A 23,865-nucleotide genomic window follows, 5' to 3' on the forward strand; every position below is an offset into this window, starting at 1 on the left:
AGTGGAATTTTTCTCATAATTTAAAATCTCAGAACATTTTTTTTTCAGCACCTATTTAGTACGTTACTTTTTTTTGTCTTTTCCATAACTAGAGAGAAGTCTGGCACGTAGGCTGTGGACTGCTTTTCGTTATCTCAATTGTTCCAGCCTCAAGGTCGTGTTATTTAATATAATTTTTTTTTGAATCCTTTTGAATCCATCTCAGTTGTTTTGCTGTGCCTTCTCTGAATGTTTTCTTTCGACAAGTAAGTGAGCATGTTAAATCCTTTTTTTTAACCACCGGGACCATGTAATTTTTTCTTTTTTTTTACTCAACAAACCTATCCTTTGTGCATTTCCTGGCTCCGTAACTTATCATCCGAATATACGTAATTCAATAAGGTTCACACTCTTAAACTTCCCACATACAGGACAACACTACGAAGGGTTAAAAAAAACTTTCATTCTGTTTGAAAAAGTAGGTGGAGATAAAACAAACCACAACTCCCCGGCTTTTTTTTTACAGTAAAAATCACAGAAGCATTTCTCATTTAAACAGACGTTCACAAGAGTCTCTTTTCTTTCCTATTAATTTTTGGATCCATGATTGATCATCTATCCCTATCTAGCTCTAACTATAACCTATCTTTCCAAGTCGCCGTTTGGTTTGCGTCATCGCGCAATTTCCCTATCTCTATCCCTATTCTAAGTTTGAAAGGTATTCACCAGATTGTCCTGGATCTCGTTCAGACACTACTTGAGAACCAGCGAGTGGCTAAACTTTCCTCAGACTTTTGAAACCGGGGAAACTGGAGCAGTATTGAAATCATACTCACTCCAGTGGCCACTTTCCCCTCGTCTCGTCCAAGGCTAGTCTGGCTCTTAATTCGCAAGTTTTCGGCAGTCGTCCGTTGAGATCCCACTTCTGACACCAAATGTTGATTTCTGGATTCTTTTACCTCAATCTGGTTCAGCAAAATTACTGAAACGAATACCGTTTGTGCTTTAAACAAAGCAAGCTTTTATTTAAAAAGCAAATCCCGATCGGGGACTTTATCAGACAGAAGGAATGTAAGTCTGTTCGAACGCACTCACTTCCTACGGACATAGTGACGTTACATTGTAAAGGGACGATGGTTATACATTTTCGGCAAAAGATAACAAGATAGGGCCAGAGTGACATCCCAGCTCAGCCCATCTCTTTTGATCCCTCTTTCCCTTTGTCCACTCATAAGCCGACCCAAGCATGGTCCGATTTTAAACAAAGACCTTCTGTCAATGTTTCAGGTTAATAACATGATTTAATAAGACCTTGAGGTTTTTCTGCAAGCTGTGGGTTTTGTTTCAATATGTGTTAGTGTTGTAACATTTCGCAGTCTCGAGTCTGAGATGTATGTCATGGCTATTCCTCCATGAATTGTTTGTTAGCTTATACTGTCCCTATACAATTCCCACGTTCTCAACTTCAATGTCTCTATACATTTTTAAACATTCACAAAAATGTGGTGATGGAAGTGTTATCTTCATACTAAAGTGGTGTGACTGAGTACTGTAGATGTGAGTAAGTGTGACCTTAGTTCCTTTATTCTACTTCCAGAGTGTTGGTACAGCATGGGAGGCCTGCTTATCTACAGTGCTCCCAAGGGATGCTGGGATCCCTTGGGACTCCCAACAGGTACGCCCTCTGGTGGTGGTATAGTACTGGTTACATAGGGTTGCATACATAACAGGAAGTGTTTGTGTTTTTAAGTGTTACTAAATGTCCCAGGCTATACTAATTAAGAATTTTCTGGCACACTGGGTTTTACAGTAGATTTGTGAAAGATGCAATGCTGTCTGTACAGTTGTAGGTGCAGAGCCATTAGGAGAAAAAAATGGACTGGTTATTAAAGAACTACATGTCGTGATTAAACTTTGATTTGTACAGTTTGTTTCCATTTCTATAGTCTTTGCGTCCAAATTGATATTAAATCAAGAATGTCCATCAATAACTAATTTTAGATAATTTGTCTGTCAGCACTAATAAAAACTCTTTTGGAGCAGTTGATGTTTGTCACACATGGCCATGCAGGCTTAAGTTAAGTTAATTGTTTAGACCTCGATACTTAATTACAGTAAGACTCGTGAGGAAGATACAGTATTGTTTCAAGATTTGCACCATCCATTTTTTTTGACTAATTGAAAAAGCAAACTTTTCTAGTTTCCAGGGTTAAATCTTGCCATATGTCCTTTGAACCTGCCCTGTGCATGCTTGCATCAACCATAAGACTTCTGTGCGCAAAAATAGCCCAACTCTGCAGCAGCAATTCCTTTTTCGTGGCCCGCGCGGGTGACCTGTCAACATGTATTGACAATCCACAAGTTCCGGATTTTACGCATGTGCAAGCGCATGAGGAACTCCCAAACTTATGATGCATTTCAAAGGCAATATGATGTCTTACAGCTCCAAATAGGACCATCATCCATTGGTGCACCTGTTATCAGCAGCATTGCCAAGATGTCTCCATTGTAAATAATGAGTACATTTTTTTGCCACCATCACAACTTCTCCGTTTTATGGCAAGTTGCAAACATATAAGAGCTACTTGTTAGACTTTCTACTTCTCAGCCAAGTAGTCTGTAAGCCAAGCTCTCTGGGCAAACTCTTTCCATCCTAGTAGCCTCCTTAAATGTGCGGGACCTAGCAGGGGTTAACTCTCCTTGCAAAGTTTGCATGGCGTGGCCTATCCCTGAGCTGCAGGTATGTCTGTGTCAGTTCAAGCCCATTTGTACCATAAGGCAAAATTGGGGCTATAACAGGTGAACTATTTGGACATTGCTGTTTGGTCATGGATCCCCTCCTTGAAATATGTTAAGATGAAGTTATAGTTATTTCCCTTGTGTTAGTACAACTTTGTAGTGGTTAGTACGAAAACTTAGCAATGACTAGTTTTGATTTGCAAACATGATTTGAAAGAACCTTTATAGATTTAAAAATAGCCGGGTTCAGGGTATGCACAAAATGTAGTGCTGCCTTGATGAATCCTTGCAATTTTTCTAGCCCCTCCTATCTTTGGTCTGGATAGTGTTTTTAGTGTTTTAATCTTGCGTTCTGTTGTAGGATGAAGATTATAGTGGGATTTCGATGTTAAATAGTTCTCACTATTGATAAGAGCTGTGAATCTTGGAGTTTACATTCCATAAATGTGGAATTTGGTTTTATAATGCTGCAAAATAAAACTAATTGTACTATTTTTCTTCTAGGTGATTATCCAGGGTTTCCGCAGCTACAGGGATCAAACAATTGTTGATCCCTTCAGCTCCAAGCATAATGTTATAGGTGAGTTTCTAATGATGCTAATTCAAAAAGGACGTCCTCAGTGCTTATTTGCTTGTGGTAAATTCTCTAATAAATACTAAAATCATTGTATTGCTTGATTTATCCACCTCAAAAGTAAACTTTTATTTAAGCTGAACTAGTATTTAGATTAAATCCCGACTGGACAGGTCTTGCATCTCTTACGGCTGTTAACAAGAATAGCATCAGTCTGACTTCATTAGTGGCAGTCTCACTGCTGGGTTGCACCCCAAACCAGCATTTGCATGCATAATCGGAACGGTAGCATAGTGGTTATATTACTGGACTAGTAATCCAGAGGTCTGGACTAATGATCCGGAGACGTGAGTTTGCACCACAGCAACAGGGGAATTTAAATTCAGTTAATTAAGTAAATCTGGAATAAAAAGCTAGTATCAGTAATGGTGACCGCGGACTTGTCGTTAAAAACCCCATCTGGTTCACTAATGTCTTTTTTAAAGAAGGAAATCTGCTGTCCTTGCCTGTATGTAACTTCAAACCCACAGCAATGTGGTTGACTCTTAACTGCCTTCTGAAATGGCCCAGCAAGTCATTCAGTTGTACTAAAGCACTATGCCTTCACCACACAGACTGCAGCAGTTCAAGAAGGCAGCTCACCATCACCTTATAGAAACATAGAAAATAGGTGCAGGAGTAGGCCATTCGGCCCTTCTAGCCTGCACTGCCATTCAATGAGTTCATGGCTGAACATGCAACTTCAGTACCCCATTCCTGCTTTCTCACCATACCCCTTGATTCCCCTAGTAGTAAGGACTTCATCTAACTCCTTTTTGAATATATTTAGTGAATTGGCCTCAACAACTTTCTGTGGTAGAGAATTCCACAGGTTCACCACTCTCTGGGTGAAGAAATTCCTCCTCATTTCGGTCCTAAATGGCTTACCCCTTATCCTTAGACTGTGTACCCTGGTTCTGGACTTCCCCAACATTGGGAACATTCTTCCTGCATCTAACCTGTCTAACCCCATCAGAATTTTAAACGTTTCTATGAGGTCCCCTCTCATTCTTCTGAACTCCAGTGAATACAAGCCCAGTTGATCCAGTCTTTCTTGATAGGTCAGTCCCGCCATCCCGGGAATCAGTCTGGTGACCCTTCACTGCACTCCCTCAATAGCAAGAATGTCCTTCCTCAGGTTAGGAGACCAAAATTGTACACAATACTCCAGGTGTGGCCTCACCAAGGCCCTGTACAACTGTAGCAACACCTCCCTGCCCCTGTACTCAAATCCCCTCGTTATGAAGGCCAACATGCCATTTGCTTTCTTAACCGCCTGCTGTACCTGCATGCCAACCTTCAATGACTGATGTACCATGACACCCAGGTCTCGTTGCACCTCCCCTTTTCCTAATCTGTCACCATTCAGATAATAGTCTGTCTCTCTGTTTTTACCACCAAAGTGGATAACCTCACATTTATCCACATTATACTTCATCTGCCATGCATTTGCCCACTCACCTAACCTATCCAAGTCGCTCTGCAGCCTCATAGCATTCTTCTCACAGCTCACACTGCCACCCAACTTAGTGTCATCTGCAAATTTGGAGATACGACATTTAATCCTCTCGTCTAAATCATTAATATACAGTGTAAACAGCTGGGGCCCCAGCACAGAACCTTGTGGTACCCCACTAGTCACTGCCTGCCATTCTGAAAAGTCCCCATTTACTCCTACTCTTTGCTTCCTGTCTGACAACCAGTTCTCAATCCATGTCAGCACACTACCCCAAATCCCATGTGCTTTAACTTTGCACATTAATCTCTTGTGTGGGACCTTGTCAAAAGCCTTCTGAAAGTCCAAATATACCACATCAACTGGTTCTCCCTTGTCCACTCTACTGGAAACATCCTCAAAAAATTCCAGAAGATTTGTCAAGCATGATTTCCCTTTCACAAATCCATGCTGACTTGGACCTATCATGTCACCTCTTTCCAAATGCGCTGCTATGACATCCTTAATAATTGATTCCATCATTTTACCCACTACCGATGTCAGGCTGACCGGTCTATAATTCCCTGTTATCTCTCTCCCTCCTTTTTTTAAAAAGTGGGGTTACATTGGCTACCCTCCACTTCATAGGAACTGATCCAGAGTCAATGGAATGTTGGAAAATGACTGTCAATGCATCCACTATTTCCAAGGCCACCTCCTTAAGTACTCTGGGATGCAGTCCATCAGGCCCTGGGGATTTATCGGCCTTCAATCCCATCAATTTCCCCAACACAATTTCCCGACTAATAAGGATTTCCCTCAGTTCCTCCTCCTTACTAGACCCTCCGACCCCTTTTATATCCGGAAGGTTGTTTGTGTCCTCCTCAGTGAATACCGAACCAAAGTACTTGTTCAATTGGTCCGCCATTTCTTTGTTCCCCGTTATGACTTCCCCTGATTCTGACTGCAGGGGACCTACGTTTGTCTTTACTAACCTTTTTCTCTTTACATATCTATAGAAACTTTTAGAAACATAGAAACATAGAAAATAGGTGCAGGAGTAGGCCATTCGGCCCTTCTAGCCTGCACCGCCATTCAACGAGTTCATGCTGAACATTCAACTTCAGTACCCCATTGCAATCCGTCTTAATGTTCCCTGCAAGCTTCTTCTCGTACTCCATTTTCCCTGCCCTAATCAAACACTTTGTCCTCCTCTGCTGATTTCTAAATTTCTCCCAGTCCCCGGGTTCGCTGCTATTTCTGGCCAATTTGTATGCCACTTCCTTGGCTTTAATACTATCCCTGATTTCCCTTGATAGCCACGGTTGAGCCACCTTCCCTTTTTTATTTTTACGCCAGACAGGGATGTACAATTGTTGTAGTTCATCCATGCGGTCTCTAAATGTCTGCCATTGCCCATCCACAGTCAACCCCTTCAGTATCATTCGTCAATCTATCCTAGCCAATTCACGCCTCATACCTTCAAAGTTACCCTTCTTTAAGTTCTGGACCATGGTCTCTGAATTAACTGTTTCATTCTCCATCCTAATGCAGAATTCCACCATATTATGGTCACTCTTCCCCAAGGGGTCTCGCACAACGAGATTGCTAATTAATCCTCTCTCATTACACAACACCCAGTCTAAGATGGCCTCCCCCCTCGTTGGTTCCTCGACATATTGGTCTAAAAAACCATCCCTTATGCACTCCAGGAAATCCTCCTCCACTGTATTGCTTCCAGTTTGGTTAACCCAATCTATGTGCATATTAAAGTCACCCATTATAACTGCTGCACCTTTATTGCACACACCCCTAATTTCATGTTTGATGCCCTCCCCAACATCACTACTACTGTTTGGAAGTCTGTACACAACTCCCACTAATGTTTTTTGCCCTTTGGTATTCTGCAGCTCTACCCATATAGATTCCATATCATCCAAGCTAATGTCCTTCCAAACTATTGCCTTAATTTCCTCCTTAACCAGCAATGCTACCCCACCTCCTTTTCCTTTTATTCTATCTTTCCTGAATGTTGAATACCCCTGGATGTTGAGTTCCCAGCCCTGATCACCCTGGAGCCACGTTTCCGTAATCCCAATCACATCATATTTGTTAACATCTATTTGCACAGTTAATTCATCCACCTTATTGCGGATACTCCTTGCATTAAGACACAAAGCCTTCAGGCTTGTTTTTTTAACACCCTTTGTCCTTTTAGAATTTTGCTGTACAGTGGCCCTTTTTGTTCTTTGCCTTGGGTTTCTCTGCCCTCCACTTTTCCTCATCTCCTTTCTGTCTTTTGCTGTTGCCTCCTTTTTGTTTCCCTCTGTCTCCCTGCATTGGTTCCATCCCCCTGCCATATTAGTTTAAATCCTCCCCAACAGCACTAGCAAACACTCCCCCTAGGACATTGGTTCCGGTCCTGCCCAGGTGCAGACCGTCCGGTTTGTACTGGTCCTACCTCCCCCAGAACCGGTTCCAATGCCCCAGGAATTTGAATCCCTCCCTGCTGCACCACTGCTCAAGCCACGTATTCATCTGCGCTATCCTGCGATTCCTACTCTGACTATCACGTGGCACTGGTAGCAATCCCGAGATTACTACTTTTGAGGTCCTACTTTTTAATTTAGCTCCTAGCCCCTTAAGTTCGTTTCGTAGGACCTCATCCCTTTTTTTTTACCTATGTCGTTGGTACCAATGTGCACCACGACAACTGGCTGTTCTCCCTCCCTTTTTAGAATGTCCTGCACCCGCTCCGAGACATCCTTGACCCGTGCACCAGGGAGGCAACATACCATCCTGGAGTCTCGGTTGCGGCCGCAGAAACGCCTATCTATTCCCCTCACCATCGAATCCCCTATCACTATCGCTCTCCCACTCTTTTTCCTGCCCTCCTGTGCAACAGAGCCAGCCACGGTGCCATGAACTTGGCTGCTGCTGCCCTCCCCTGATGAGTCATCCCCCTCAACAGTACCCAAAGCAGTGTATCTGTTTTGCAGGGGGATGACCACAGGGGACTCCTGCACTACCTTCCTTGCACTACTCTTCCTGCTGGTCTTCCATTCCCTAGCTGGCTGTGGACCCTTCTCCTGCGGTAAGACCAACTCGCTACACGTGATACTCACGTCATTCTCAGCATCGTGGATGCTCCAGAGTGAAAATTGTGTCGGAAAAAACATTCTGTTCTTGCTGTAAGGAAGGACCAGGTGTAGAATTAAAGCTGGAGCATTGAGAACTTGGCATTGAGCACCGTTCCTAAATCACTGAGAGCTGGAGCTCTTTGAATGTCGGGAAGGCAAATGTTCAAAAGTGGCAAAGACTGGGGAAATTGAGAGCAATTACGGATGGGCAATAAATGCTGGCTTTGCCCGCGATGCCCACATCCCGTGAATGAATGAAAAAAATATATATATCAAGATTGACACTTGTGCAGTACCGAGGGATGGCATTGTCCAAGATCTTGCCTGCCTGTTCTGGTCATTTAATATACGATAAAGATCCAGAATGATGTAACTGTTCCTCCAATACCAACAACATAATTAGCTGGTTATTCATTTCATTTCTGTTGCTGAAGCGGAATGGCTGCAATGTTTGATTAGCCTCCCAAAAGGCACCACCTTTAGGAGAAAATTGTGTCGGAAAAAACATTCTGTTCTTGCTGTAAGGAAGGACCAGGTGTAGAATTAAAGCTGGAGCATTGAGGACTTGGCATTGAGCACCGTTCCTAAATCACTGAGAGCTGAAGCTCTTTGAATGTCGGGAAGGTAAATGTTCAAAAGTGGCAAAGACTGGGGAAATAAAATGCTAATTTAAAAGATGGGGAAATAAAACTTAAGACAAAATATATATAATTTTTGTTAGTTTTTGTGAGACATTACAGTTAAGATGCACTATTTGGGTATAGTAGAAGATGCTGTACTCTGCATGTTAACTATTCTATACCTAACTGTGCCTGATAGCGGAAGTTGAAGGGATGATGATGTAATCCTGTGCTTCTAGCGCAAAGTTGCTTTTGTAAGGCATCTAGATGAGCGATAAGGCTACATCATTATAGCTCTGATTCTCCAACTCGAGTTCCCTGCTGTGAGTGCAGATTTTGGAATTTAAAAATTGAAGTATCTTTGATCCTCGGCAGTAGCACAATTGATCAGCACAAAAGAAAACCTACCTTTTTTAATGAATATTTGTGCTTCAGGTCTGTCCGCTCTGGGGAATGGACTTCTTTTGACTTTCAGCACTCAATATCAGCATCTAGTACTTCCAAATAATATGTATTCTGATCAAATAAAGTGCAAAGCTCCCTCTGCAATGGAGCATTGTTCTGCTCAACAATGTGTCTTAACCTTGACCATGTACCAGCGTAGCTGTTGCGCATTATAAATCCTCACAGCTTTTCTGAGTGAGCTGTCAGTTGGTTCTGTGTTGAATTTTGGGCAGTTTTCTGCAGTCAATTGAGACTGCCTAAATGTACGTCATCTAGGACCCTCAGGTGGGTCACTAGGACCCTCATACCGGAGAGATGAGATTTCACTTATCATTATGGACAGGATTGAACCATGTCCCAGGTGTGACAGGGCAATGTGAAAACGCTCTATGCAATTAATGCACAAGTCTTGATTTCCAGATACCAGGTGATCCCAGTAATTGGATGCACAATGTAGTTGCATTTCTCAATGTAACTGTCCACACAGAGAAATCATTGTCAAAGAAAATCCTGACCCCGGAGCAGCAATTATCCTGAGTTTGAGAACTTCCCTGATGTTAGACTGACCTGGACTGGTAGAACTCCACTCCCTGGAACGCTTGCAATTTAATCAAAGTCTCCTTACCTAAGGAAGGATACACTTGCCTTAGAGGAAGTGCAACAAAGGTTAATAACTGATTCCTGGGATGGGGGGATTGTCCTAATGAGGAGACTAGGCCTATATTCTCTAGCGTTTAGAAGAATGAGAGGTGATCTATTGAAACATACAAAATTCTTACAGGGTTTGACTGGGTAGTTGCTGGGAGAATATTTCCCTGGCTGGGGAGTCTAGAACTAGGGTTCCCAGTCTCAAAATAAGGGATCGGCCATTTAGGACTAAGATGAGCAATTTCTTCACTCAAAGGGTTGCGAATCTTTGGAATTTTCTACCCCAGAGGACTGTGGATATTCACAGTCGTTGAGTATATTCAAGCCAGAGATTGATAGATTTTTGGATAGTAGGTGATCAAGGGATATGTGGATGGTGTGGGAAGGTGAAGTTGAGGTAGAAGATCAGCCACGATCTTATTGAATGGCTGAGCAGACTCGAAGGGCTGAATGGCCTACTCCTATTTCTTATGTTCTTGTGAATGCCTGATAATGAGTAAAGTGTGAGTGAGTGCATGCTAATACACATATTGTAGTGTGGGCTGGCCCGTGCTGTCCCTGGGCCCTCACCTCTGTGTGCACGAGGTCCGTGCAGCAGAGCAGGTCTCCAGTCGTCTTGGTTAATCCTTGCCACTGGACCAAGACCTAGCTCTGTCAAGCCCGTGTGGTGACTGGTGTACAACAGCCACCACACGTTTAAAAAAAAATCCATGCACAGGCATCTTCCACCCTTCAAGATTTAGTTCGGGATCCGGAATATTAGGTCCTTCATTGAAACACCTGTGAACTTTTTGATGTGGAAGCAAATCATCCTCGATTCGAGGGACTGTATATGATGATGATAATGCATGCTAATGAAAAGTAGCAAACACACTGAGGAAATTGTGGGACGAGAGCTGAAGCAAGAGATGAACCAGGGACTTAGCAATAGAAAAGCTTTTTAATTTTTTCATTCTGTAGTAGCTATTTTGAAAAAAAGCCTAACATTAGGGGAGAGGAATTTTCCCATGCAAACAATTAAGAGATCTTTATGGTATTTGGGAGCCCTAACATAAATAAATTTTGTTCTGATTAATTTTCAGTTAATTTAGACTATAAAAAGGAATGTTTTAAATAATTTAGAAGCAGGCTGGGAGCAATTAACATTCCTTTACTTTTTTTTTTACAAATCCGAACTTGACTGTTTTAATTTAGATCACACAATATGACGTCAATTGAATAATTCACTCAACACTTAACAAACCAAAATGTATTAGGAAAATAGCATCAATGCTTTCAATACTTTTTGGTCTGCATTTTACTTAATTAGGTGAAAACGTTGCTTTGATAAAGGAGAGTGGGAAGCTCTGCCAAACTTAGTTTAAACTGGACAAAATGTAGTGGGGGCATTATCCCAAATCTTTTTCTTGATCTGGAGTTTGTCATTTTGTTTTTCATATATTTTTGGTGTTGAAAGTTTTGCCTGTTCTGATGCTATTTGAGAGATAGCTTTGTATAGTTTCTATTAAAATAATGGTAGTACCTGTATATACTTTAAATAACATTTGTTATCATTGTATTTCTTTCTATTCAGTTGGCCGAAATGGATCTGGAAAAAGTAACTTCTTTTATGGTAAGATTTGATGCTTCTTCATTTCTGGATGGGTTTTATTTTAAAATTATTTGAATGTTCTAGACATTATGTGGACTGAAACATTGTAAACTCTCAAAATGCTATCGTTGCTCTCTATTGTTTGGATATCCATAATCTGACATAAATATTTGTGCAAAATACTGTGTTTAAACTCTAGTCTTGTTGCATTAACAGTAACTTTTGCAGGGAGCAGTATGGTAATGTAGTATGATGGAACTCCCTGTGCTCACCATGGGCATGTGCTTATGGCCAAAATTGGATACTTGACCTTCTAGATCACTGTTGCTATGGGAATTCTCAATTGAAAGCCAATTTAGGGAGGGAGAGAAAATCAGAAGGGTAGTTTCCCTGGTTGCTTTTCCGCATGTCGTATTGGTGGAAGTGTGAAGGCAAGAATTGTTACAGCACAGTAGGCCCGTCGAGTCCTCGCCGGCTCTCCAAGAGCTCTTCAGCTGGGGTCCCACTCTTTTCCCCCCCCCCCCCCCTTTCCCCGTAGCCCTGCATTTTTTTTTTCCGTTCAGGTACTTATCCAATTTCCTTTTGAAAGTCACAATTGAATCTGCCTCCACCACCCTTTCAGGCAGTGCATTCCAGATCACAACTGCTCGTTGTGCTTTTAAAAAAAAAAAAGTTTTCCCTCATGCCGTCTTTGGTTTTTCTGCCAGTCATCTTAAATCTATGTCCACTGGTTCTCAACTCTTCTGCCAATGGGTTTCTCTCTGTCAAGACCTCTCTATCAAATCTCCTCTCAACCTTCTCAGCTCTATGGAGAACAACCCCAGCTTTTTCAGTCTATCTACGTAACTGAAGTCTCTCAAGCTTGTAAATCTCTTCTGTCCCCCGCTCTTAAGGCCTTCACATCCTTCCTAAAGTACAGTGCCCACAACTGAACACAATTCTCCAGTTGAGGCCGAGCTAGTGTTTTATAAAGGTTCATCATAACTTCCTTGCTTTTGTGCTCTCTGCCTCTGTTTATAAAGCCTAGTATCCCGTACGCTTTTTTAACTGCTTTCTCGACCTGCCTGCCACCTTCAACGATTTGTGAACATATACCCCCCAGGTGTCTCTGTTCCTGCACCCCCTTTAAAATTGTACCATTTAGTTTTATATTGCCTCTCCTAGTTCTTTCTACTAAAATGTGTCACTTCGCACTTTTCTGCGCTAAATTTTATCTGCCATGTCTCCGGCCATTCCATCAGCCTGTCTATGTCATCCTTGAAGTCTTATCACACTCCTCCTCACTTCACTATACTTCTAAGTTTTGTGTCATCTGCATATTTTGAAAATGTGTCCTGTGCACCAAGTCCAAGTCATTAATATATATTCAGAAAAGCAGTGGTCCTAGTACTGACCCCTGGGAACATAGAAACATAGAAAATAGGTGCAGGAGTAGGCCATTCGGCCCTTCGAGCCTGCACCACCATTCAATAAGATCATGGCTGATCATTCACCTCAGTACCCCTTTCCTGCATTCTCTCCATACCCCTTGATCCCTTTAGCCATAAGGGCCATATCTAACTCCCTCTTGAATATATCCAATGAACTGGCATCAACAACTCTCTGCGGCAGGGAATTCCACAGGTTAACAACTCTGAGTGAAGAAGTTTCTCCTCATCTCTGTCCTACATGGCCTGCCCCTTATCCGAAGACTGTGTCCCCTGGTTCTGGACTTCCCCCAACATCGGGAACATTCGACCCGCATCTAACCTGTCCCGTCCCGTCAGAATCTTATACGTTTCTATGAGATCCCCTCTCATCCTTCTAAACTCCAGGGTATAAAGGCCCAGTTGATCCAGTCTCTCCTCATATAACACCACTGTAAACCTTCCTCCAGTCCGAAAAACAACCGTTCACTACTACCCTGTTTCCTGTCACTTAGCCAATTTCGCATCCATTCTGCCACTGTCCCTTTTATTCCAGGCAAGCCTATTATGTGGCACTTTATCAAACGCCTTTTGGAACTCCATGTACAGGTGTAACGACCCGAATCCGGAATTCCGAAAACTGGACACTTTTTTAGAAAAGCACATTGCAGATGGAGTCGTCTGATGTGCAATTGGTCCGAATCTTGCCAACCCCGACACACGTGTGACCCGACCTCACTTGCGTGCTCCCCTCGACCTGACCTGACTCGCGCGCTGTTTTATTGTCTGACCCGAAATCTGGAAAAATACAAAACCCGACACAGCCTCCGTCCCGAGGTTGCCGGATTCGGGACGTGGATTTTCTTCTCCGAAATCCGGAAAAATACGAAAATTGGACCCCGAGTTTGTCAGATTCGTGATGTTAGATTTTCTTCTCCGGAATCCGGAAAAACAGCCTCAGTCCCGAGGTTGACGGAATCAGGACGTTGTACCTGTACAACCTCATTGCCCTCATTAACCCCCTCTTACCTCATCAAAAAACACAATTAAGTTAGTTAAACGTAATTTTCCTTTAACAAATTTTTGCTGGCTTTCCTTAATACACACTTGTCCAAGTAACTGTTAATTTTGTCTTGGTTTATTGGGCCCAAGTTTCCACACGCGCCTAGAACGGCGCAGTCCCGACCTGGGCGCCCGTTTTTCGCGCCACAAAGTGCGCCTAAAAAAATCCTCGGTATTCTCCACCTACTTGCAGGTCCTCTGGCCCTCGGCGCAGCCAGCACGAGCTGTGGGGGGGGCGGAGCCAGGTCCCTGCGCTGAAAACAGTGCCGGGACCTCTGCACATGCGCGCTACAGTGGGCACGCAAGTGCAGTAGCTCCAGGCGCCGAACTGTGTGGGAGGGGCCCGAAGCACGCAGCCCCTAGCCCTGGCTGAATGGCCTCACTGGGGCTGCGTGAATAAGGCTCCTCCCACGCCAGCTCCTGCTCTCCCCACCCCCCCCCCCCGACCAGACCCGACACTCGCTCCCCGCCCCCCCCCCCCCGCCTCCGGACCAGACCCGACACCCGCTCCCCCCTGCCTCCGGACCAGACCCGACACCCGCGCCCTCCCCCCCCCTCCCAGCCTCCGGACCAGACCAGACCCGACATCCGCTCCCCCCCCCCCGCCTCCGGACCAGACCAGACCCGACACCCGCTCCCCGCCCCCCTGCCTCCGGACCGGACCAGACCCGACACCCGCGCCCCCCCCCCTCCCGGTCCCGACCCGCGCTCCCGCCCCCCGACCCGACCCCCCCCCCACTGGACCCGACCCGACTCCCGCTCCCGGACTGGATCCGACCTGACCTCCCCCCCCCTCTCTCTCTCTCTCTCTCCCTCCCTCCCCCTCTCCCCCTCTCTCTCTCTCTCTCTCTCTCTCTCTCCCCCCCCCTCCCTCCGCCCCTCCCTCTCTCTCCCTCCGCCCCCCCCCCCTCTCCCTCTCTCTCTCTCTCTCTCTCTCTTTCTCTTTCCCCCCCCCCCCCCCCGACCCGAACCTCCCCGACCCGACCCAACCCAACGCCACCTACCTGTAAATCTGGTGCTGGGGACGGGCCCTGCCCGAAGTCTCAGGCCGGCCCGTTCAGCCTTCGGTCCCGAAAGGCCTGCCTGAAGCACTTTCACACAGGTAGGGTTTATTTAATCTTTTCTTTGTTTATAAATGTTTATTCAGGTTGGATTTATTTGTATAATATTTGTATAAGTATAAATAAGGATTTATTATAGAATTTAATGACTTCCCTTCCCCCACCCCCACCTCGTTCTGGACGCCTAATTTGTAACCTGCGCCTGATTTTTTAATGTGTAGAACAGGTTTTTTCAGTTCTACAAAAATCTTCACTTGCTCCATTCTACTTTAGTTTGGAGTACGTTTTCACTGTGGAAACTTTCAAATCAGGCATCATTGGCCAGACACGCCCCCTTTTGAAGAAAAAATTCTGTTCCAAAGTAGAACTGTTCTACCTGACTAGAACTGCAGAAAAAAAAATGTGGAGAATTGCGATTTCTAAGATAGTCCGTTCTCCACCAGTTGCTCCTAAAAATCGGGCGCAAATCATGTGGAAACTTGGGCCTAATGTTTCTAAAAGTTTTCGCACCACTGAAGTTAAACTGACTGGCCTGTAGTTGCTGGGTTTATTCTTGCACCATGTTTTGAACAAGTGTGTAACATTTGCAATTCTCCAGTGTTCTGGCACCAGCCCCCGTATCTAAGGAAGATTTGATGATTATGGCCAGTACCTATGCAATTTCCACCGTTTACTTTCCTCAGCATCCTAGGATTCATCCTATCTGGTGCTGGTGACTTTTCTACTTTAAGTACAGCTAGCCTTTCTAGTACATCCTCTTTATCAATTTTTAGCCCATCCAGTATCTCAACTATCTCCTCTTTCGCAATTACTTTGGCAGCATCTTCTCTGTGGTAAAGACAGATGCAAAGTACTCATTTAATACCTCAGCCATGCCCTTTGCCTCCATTCGTAGGTCTTCCTTTTAGTCCCTCATCAGCCCCAATCCTCTTGCTACCTGCTTACAATTTATATGCCTATCGAAGACTTTTGAATGCCCTTTTATGTTAGCTGTCAGTCTATTCTCATACTCTTTGCCCATCTTATTTCCTTTTTCACTTCCCCTCTGAACTTTCTATATTCAGCTTGGTTCTTGCTTCTAAACCTGACATCTGTCATGCGCCCCCTTTTTGGCTTCATTTTGCTCTCTATCTTTTTTGTCATCCAGAGAGCTCTGGCTTTGGTTACCCTACTTTTCCCCCTCATGGGAGTGTACCCTGACTGTACCTGAACCATGTTCTCTTTTAAAGGCAGCCCATTGTTCGATTACAGTTTTGCCTGCCAATTTTTGATTCCAATTTACCCGGTCCAGATCCGTTCTCAACCCACTGAAATTCATCCACCTCCAATTCAGTGTTTTTATTCTAGATTGCTCCTTGTCCTTTTCCATAGCTAATCTAAACCTTGAGATACTATAATCACTGTTCCCTAAATGTTCCCCTACTGACACTTGCTCCACTTGACCCATCTCATTCCCCAGAACCAGATCCAGCAATGCCTCCTTCCTCTTGTCCATTTTCTCAGCTGGTGAGATTCCTGGGGAGGGAAAAAGTGAATGGAAATAATAAAAAATAAAATCGAAACATGATAATTTCTGTCTTGGGGCTTTTGAGGTCTCTCAAGTGGTAAATGTTGCAGGAGAGATCGCAAGAACATACAGTTGGCAGTTTTTGCTAGTGTCTTAAAATCTCCTGAAAATTAACCACTTTTCAGATTGCAATCTTCTGATCAAACCTCAAAGTTGAGGTAACGCTTTCATGGTAAAAGGTGTAGCAATTTAAGAGTTAATTTTACACTGTACAATGATGAAATCACACTGGGGTCACATACTTTTCATATAATTTCACCTTTGGTGTTATCTATCTTGAATCAATTGAGTGGCTACAGAATAGGACTTTTTAAAAATTTGTCAGTTTGAATTACACTGTGAACTGGTCAGCCTTTCAGATTTTATAATATAGTAGGGTGTTGTGGCACTCTAGTTTACTGGCATAAGTTTTTTTGCTAATCTGAAACTCGCATTGAAGATCGATTGTGCTGTAGTAACTGAACTACCTCAGTTGTCCTTTCACTTTGAATCAAAGTGTATTTATTTGACGTAACTTTGTTTTCTCTCTTTCGCTCCCACATACGTTCAGCGATTCAGTTTGTGCTTAGTGATGAGTTCAGCCACCTTCGCCCAGAGCAGAGACTTGCTCTACTGCACGTAAGTACTGGTACCAAAAATAGTTAACTTGGGACAGCATTTATCAATCAATTGCAATGTCTTGTATTGCTCAAATTAGAATCATAGAATGGTTACTGCACGGAAGAAGGACATTCAGCCCATGAAGCCCGTGCCAACTCTCAGCTAGTCCCATATGCTCTTTCCCCGTAGCCCTGAAAATGTTTATCCTTCATATACTTACTCAACTCTCTTTTGAAAGATACCATTTGGTCTGCCTCAACCACCCTTTCAGGCAGTGCATTCCAGATTTTAACCATTTGCTGTGTAAAAATTATTTTTCTTGCATTGCCTGGGGTTCTTTTGCCAATCACCTTAAATCTGTGACCTCTGGTTCTCGACCAATCTGCCAATGAGAACAGTTTCTCTCTATCTACCCTGTCCAGACCTCTCATGATTTTGAACACCTCTACCAAATCTCCTCTCAATCTTCTCTGCTCCAAGGAGAACAACCCCAGCTTCTCCAGTATATCAACATAACTGATTCCTGGAATCATTCTCGTAAATGTTTTCTGCACCTTCTCAAAGGCCTTCATGTCCTTCCTAAAGTGTAGTGCCCAGAATTGGACACACTGCTCTATTTGGGGCCGAACCAGTGTTTTATACAGGTTCATCACAATTTCCACACTTTTGTACTCTATACCTGCTTTTATTTATGAAGCCCAGGATCCCTTAAGCCTTTTTAACATCGTTCTCAAACTGCTCTGCCATCTTCAGTGATTTACGCACACATACCCCAGGTCTCTGTTTGTGCACCCCCTTGAGGATTGTACTATTTATCTGCCTATATAAGACTTCTGGATTACCTTTTATGTTGGCTGCCATTCTATTCTCATACCTTCTCTTTGCCCCTCTTATTTTCTTTTTCACTTCTCCTCTGACATTTCTATATATAAATTATATATAGCCTGATTCTCAGATGTATTTGTAACCTGATGTCTGTCATACAAGCTCTTTTTCTGCTTCATCATATTCTCTTTGTTTCGTCATCCAGGGAGCTCTGACTTTAGCTGCCCTACTTTTCCCCCTCGTGGGAATGTGCCTTAACTGTACCCAAACATTTCCTCTTTAAAGGCAGCACATTGCTCCACTACAGTTTTGCCTGCCAATCTTTGATTCCAGTTTACCTGGGCCAAATCCCACTGAAATTGGCCATCCCCAGTTAAACATTTTTACTCTAGATTGCCCCCTGTCCTTTTCCATAGCTAATCTAAACTTTGATATTATGATCACTGTTTCCTAAATGTTCACCAGCTGACACTTTCTCCACATGACCCATCTCATTCTCCAGAACCAGATCCAGCAATGCCTCCTCCCTCGTCAGGCCGGAAACATACTGATCAAGAAAGTTCTCCTGAACACACTTCAGAAATTATTCCCCCTCTGTCTTTACACTATTACGATCCCAGTCTATATTAGGATAGCTGAAGTCCCCCATTATTACTACTCTATAGTTCTTGCACCTCTGTATTTTCTCTGCAGATTTGCTCCTCCATATCTTTCCTACTATTTGGTGGTCTATAGAATACTCCTTGTAGTGTAATGGCACCTCCTATTATTTCTTAACTTTAGGTATATATATTCTGTCCTTGACCCCTCCAGGTATTCTTCCCTCTCCAGCACTGTAACAATCTCCTTAACCAATACTGCCACACCCCCTCCAATCTTTTCTTCCCTATATTTCCTGAACACCTTATAACCAGAAATATTTAATACCCAATCCTGCCCTTTTTTGAGCCAGGTCTCAGTTAATGCCACAGCATCATATTCCCATGTGGGTATTTGTGCCTGCAGCTCACTTACCTTGTTTACTATGCTTCGTGCATTCTCATACATTGTAAACCCATCTTAAACCATCCTGTATTCTCTCTTAGTTGGACCCCACCGAATACCTTATTATTTCTTACGTTAGTGCTCTCTGCCTGTCCCAATCCTTTGTGAACTTTATTTCCCCTTTCTAATGTTACATCCTGGTGCTCATCCCTCTGTCAGATTAGTTTAAACCCTCCCCAAAGCACCCCACCCACAGGTTTCTCCCCCCCCCCCCCCCCCCAGAACCGGTTACAATACCCCAGGAATCTGAAGCCCTCCCTCCTGCACCATCTCTCCAGCCACGCATTTACCTGCTCTATCCTCCTATTTCTATACACACTTGCCCTTGGCACTGAGAGTAATCTGGAGATTACTATCTTTTAAGGTCCTGCTTTTTAATCTCTTTCCTAGTTCCTTAAAAGCTACCTGCAGGATCTCATCCCTCTTTCTAAGTATGTCGTTGGTACCAATATGGACCACGATCTCTGGCTGTTCACCCTCCCCCCTGAGAATGTTCTGCAGCTGCTCAGTGGCATCCTTGACCCTGGCACCAGGGAAGCAACATACAATCTTGGAATCACGTCTGCGACCGCAGAAACGCCAGTCTGCTCCCCTAACTATCGTATCCCCTACCACTATTGCTCTTCTACTCTTCCTCCCCACCCTGATCAGCTGAGCCACCCGTGGTGCCACCGACTTGGCTCTGGCTGTACTCCCCAACTCGGAGTTGAATTGAGTTGTTATATCTTGAGGGAATTGCTCTTTTAAATATATTTGATACCTTTTTCAGAACTTGTGAATTGTTATGGAACGCTTTGTTGTAAAAAGTGAGCCAAAGACACCAATCGCACAAAAGTACAGCACCTGGGCCAGTCCTATTACTGCCAACGAAGGGGGAAGTGCATATACTAACTTGAGGATATGTCTAATTTTTAAAACTATTTTCAAATAAAGTTGGGAAAACCTATGGGAGGAACATGTATTAAACTATATTGTTTAACTTTTGCAACAAGGAAAGAGAAAGTATCTTGTGACATTTGCTACTTCAGCAAGAAAACATGAGCTTGAAGATTGCAGATCTAGCGGCTGTTTTTAAAATGGCTCCATTTTTTTATGTGCCTGACCAACATCTAAGCAAAAACCACAAAATCTGTACACAAGACATGCAGTATGTGAAAAGGCACTTTTTTTTTTAAAGTTGGGATCTGATTTCAATTACTATTTTAATTAAAAATAACTTGGGGCCGAACTTGGTGGACTTGCTGGTGCGTTTTCTCGGCGGTCTCCCCTCCGAGCGAGTTTGGTGGAAGCCTCCCGCCGGCAGGGAGGGAAAATCGCTGGGGACTGTCCGCTGGCATGCAACGCGCATAAGTGTCCTCCCGCCTGCCGATCTGCCAGTTTGGTCCGGGTGGGAGTCCGCTACAGCAGGGGGAAGGACTGGAGGCAGGTCTAACATTGACTTCTTTTCTTAATTTTTTTTCCCCAGCGATTCAGGTGGATGGGGTCCCCTGAAGGTTTTCCAGTGCTTTTAAAGAAACATTTTTGGAAACGTTTTTATTTTTTTAATCTGTTTTCATCCCCTCCCTGGGCCCAACTCAATCCTCGGCGGTACTTAGCCAAGGATTGCATTTGCCGCCGAGCTTGGGAGCTCCTGCCTGCTGCCGCCCAGATTCATGCCGTAAGTCCTTTTTTTTTGCTGCTGGGCAGTCTTTCCAGGACTTTTTCATGAAGTTCCGCCCAAAGTACCGTCCCGATCCCAGCGGCACTTGGGCTTCCACCAAGTTGGGGACCCTTATATATTGTTCAACAAAGACGCAAAACCTTTTGGAACAAATACATGTCCGAATGTTAAATGCTATGACGTCATGCTTTTAATTCAATTAATGTTGCTTTTTTACATATAAATTATGTAATTGTTTGTCTTTCTAAAATGCCTGCCATCTTTAGCCTGTCTGGATTTGATGTCCGTCTTGCTGAGATGATGCGTGGGTGGGTTGTTTGCAGGTCACTGTCGGCGTATTTTGTGGGTATTTCTCCCAGCCAGCTCCTGATGTAATGTGTACTTTAAAATATTGTTTTTTTTTTGAAAGAAGTAAGGAAAATGGATTGGTATAATATAATTGTATCTTTTAACAAATAGTCCTGACTAGGACTCCCAACCTCTTACCCAACCTGTTTATGAAATAAATCCAGATTCTCACAAACCTACATATTTAACTCTTGCTGCAGTCCAGGAAGGTTGGATGGCAAGGGTGTAGCATTTCTGCACCAGAATCAATACTGTACTGATTAACTTTTTTATAGCTAAAGTAAGAATTATATAGTTCCAGTTGTTTATTCAATTCTCATTGCGTACAGGTATTTATTTAGCTTAAACCTACTTGTTGTCCTGTTTTTCAAATGATGATTGAACTAAATGTGTGCATCTTGAAAGCTGTAGAAGATATTCACTCTTTGTAGCATTGAACCATTTCTGCAGTTTGAACTTGTGGGCTCAATTGTTTCAAAATGACAACATTTAACTTTAACTTTACATTTTGGTTGCTATTTGTAGGAAGGAACTGGACCCCGTGTTATTTCTGCATTTGTTGAAATCATATTTGACAATTCAGACAACAGGTTACCTGTAAGTATATTATTCACTGAGTTGAACAAAGCATTATTTTATATTGTTAACTTTCATTATATGCAATATTTATGTGTAGTATATCTCCCTGATGATCGAGATTACCATCTTTTTAAACCCATCAGGAGAGACCCATGGCCTGGAAGCTAGAGTTCACTAGTTTATGGTCACCATTAAGTATTGACAAATATATACATGATTCAGATGCAGTAAGCCAGGCTAGGACAATGTTTGCTTCTTCCTTTTGCTTCACCTTCCCCCACTAGTGCCAACATGGAAAGATTTGCCTTTCAGTGGTGCTCCCGTGGAGAGTGGTGAAATGAAGTGACACCCAGTCCAAATAGACTCAAACTTGTGGCTTTCTGAGTGGGATGGGGGAGCTTAATCCCATCACTTGAGTAAACAAATTTCACCATATTTGACTTTTTGTTAAGATGAAACACTATAATCTAACATGTTGTAAGAATATTTTAATATGTATATATGCAATAGACCTAGCCCAGGTGGACTGAACAATACTTCTCTAAAGAGGGTAAACCAGCTCTTTTATGTCACTGGCTTAATGTAATGATACTGGAAAGGAATACATTGGGAGTGGAGTACAATATGTGTTTTATCAAGATTATACATACTTGAATTTGACTGGACTTAAATGCAGAAAGTCTGAAAAACAAAGCTAAATAGCCACTGATGCTGTTTTTATGATTTGCCTTATAACAAAAATTATGATCATTGGCCCAATTGAGTTGTATTTTTATCAACTTTGTGTATTTAGGATGTACAGGAATGTGTTAGAGCAGCATGGTTTATGGCTGTTAAAATAATGGATTCCTTTCATTCTGTAGATCGACAAAGAAGAAGTTTCTCTCCGTCGTGTCATTGGAGCAAAGAAGGACCAGTATTTTTTAGACAAGAAAATGGTGACGTAGGTTTCTTGATTTATTTTTTACTTTTGACTCTTAACTGCTCTCTAAAGTGCCACTCGGTTGCATCAAACTGCTTTCGGTGGTTCAAGAAGGAAGCCCATTACTACTTTCTCAGGGAAGCTAGAGATAGGCAATAAATGTTGGCGTTGCCAGCGACGCCCACATCCTGAACAGGAATATTGGGTACAAATCCCAATGTGGCAGACTGGTGGTAACCTTGCAACTTTAACAGCTATAGATGTTTGGGGTTGCTATTATTGTACAAGTTGTTATCAGTGGATTCCTTATATTATCAATTTTACCTGAACAAGTTATACCCGGGGAACATTCTTTTATATTAATGATGTAGTAATGGGCTGAAATTTGCAGTTGGAGGCGTAGCTCCAGAGTACCTCTCCGACCCGGTTTTTAAAAAGAAAAGAAAAAATTCTCACCTATCTGCTGGCTCCTAACCTTCGGAGACTTTGGGTCCTGGGCCTGCTTAAAGGACCGCAGATCCCAGGGACGTAGGCAGTTCGGATGTGTCCCTGGGATCACATGGGCCAGGTCCTCCTATCAGCAAGGAGGATTCCTCCTCATGCTTATGGAGATTCCACTTACGAACGGAATTCTCATAAGCTTATGAGGATTGCCCAAATAATTAAATAATTATACAACTGGAATAAAAATAAATGTTCCCATTTTCACATTTAATTAAAAGTCCCTTTAATGAAGCATTTATAATAAATAATTTTTTGAAAAATAATTTTAAACATTTTAACCTGGACCATAATTTACATAAATGAATTTTAAATGCTTGTGTATGATTTTTTATTTTTGAATTTTTAACTTAACATTTATATTAACTCTTACACTGGTGAAAGCAGGCTGTACGTCTACTTTTACCATGCGTAAGGGTTTTGTAGGTATTTGCTGGGCAGTAGTTGGGCAAACTGCGCCAGTGAGTGATTTTTGGGTTGGTGCGGTAGATCTGGCAAGACGAACCTAATGACTGCTTTGTGCAGTACTGGCTGTTGCCTGCCGCCTTCCCCTTCATTGCAAGAATCCTACTTCCTCTCTCAGCCAAGAAATGTGCGTATGTCCCCCAAAATATCCCAGGGTATTAAAAGAGATGGCAGAAGTTATAGCAGATGCATTGGTTATAATCTACCAAAATTCTCTGGACTCTGGGGAGGTACCAGTGGATTGGAAAGCAGCTAATGTAACGCCTCTGTTTTTAAAAAAAAAGGGGGCAGACAAAAGGCAGGTAACTATAGGCTGGTTAGTTTAACATCTGTAGTGGGGAAAATGCTTGAAACTATCATTGAGGAAGAAATAGCGGGATATCTAGATAGGAATAGTGCAATCAAGCAGACGCAACATGGATTCATGAAGGAGAAATCATGTTTAACTAATTTACTGGAATTCTTTGAAGATATAACGAGCATGGTGGATCGAGGTGTACCAATGGATGTGGTGTATTTAGATTTCCAAAAGGCATTCGATAAGGTGCCACACAAAAGGTTACTGCAGAAGATAAAGGTACGCGGAGTCAGTGGAAATGTATTAGCATGGATAGAG

The 23,865-nt window shown here is 43.0% G+C and overlaps 1 protein-coding gene across 2 annotated transcripts in view; it reads left to right on the forward strand.

Moving 5' to 3' along the window:
• The window catches only part of smc3 (structural maintenance of chromosomes 3), a 134,167-nt gene that overhangs the window by 12,696 nt on the left and 97,606 nt on the right, over nt 1-23,865 (forward strand). The window contains exons 2-7 of one of the 2 annotated variants that reach the window (XM_070876534.1): nt 1,577-1,654; nt 3,223-3,298; nt 11,192-11,230; nt 16,856-16,923; nt 21,308-21,379; nt 22,225-22,304. In XM_070876534.1, the coding sequence (XP_070732635.1) occupies nt 1,577-1,654; nt 3,223-3,298; nt 11,192-11,230; nt 16,856-16,923; nt 21,308-21,379; nt 22,225-22,304 (413 nt within the window). The remainder of the gene's footprint in view (nt 1-1,576; nt 1,655-3,222; nt 3,299-11,191; nt 11,231-16,855; nt 16,924-21,307; nt 21,380-22,224; nt 22,305-23,865) is intronic. The other variant, XM_070876535.1, reaches the window with a different exon arrangement.

This window comes from Pristiophorus japonicus, chromosome 3 (assembly GCF_044704955.1).
Source record: "Pristiophorus japonicus isolate sPriJap1 chromosome 3, sPriJap1.hap1, whole genome shotgun sequence".
Classification (NCBI taxonomy): Eukaryota; Metazoa; Chordata; class Chondrichthyes; family Pristiophoridae; genus Pristiophorus; species Pristiophorus japonicus.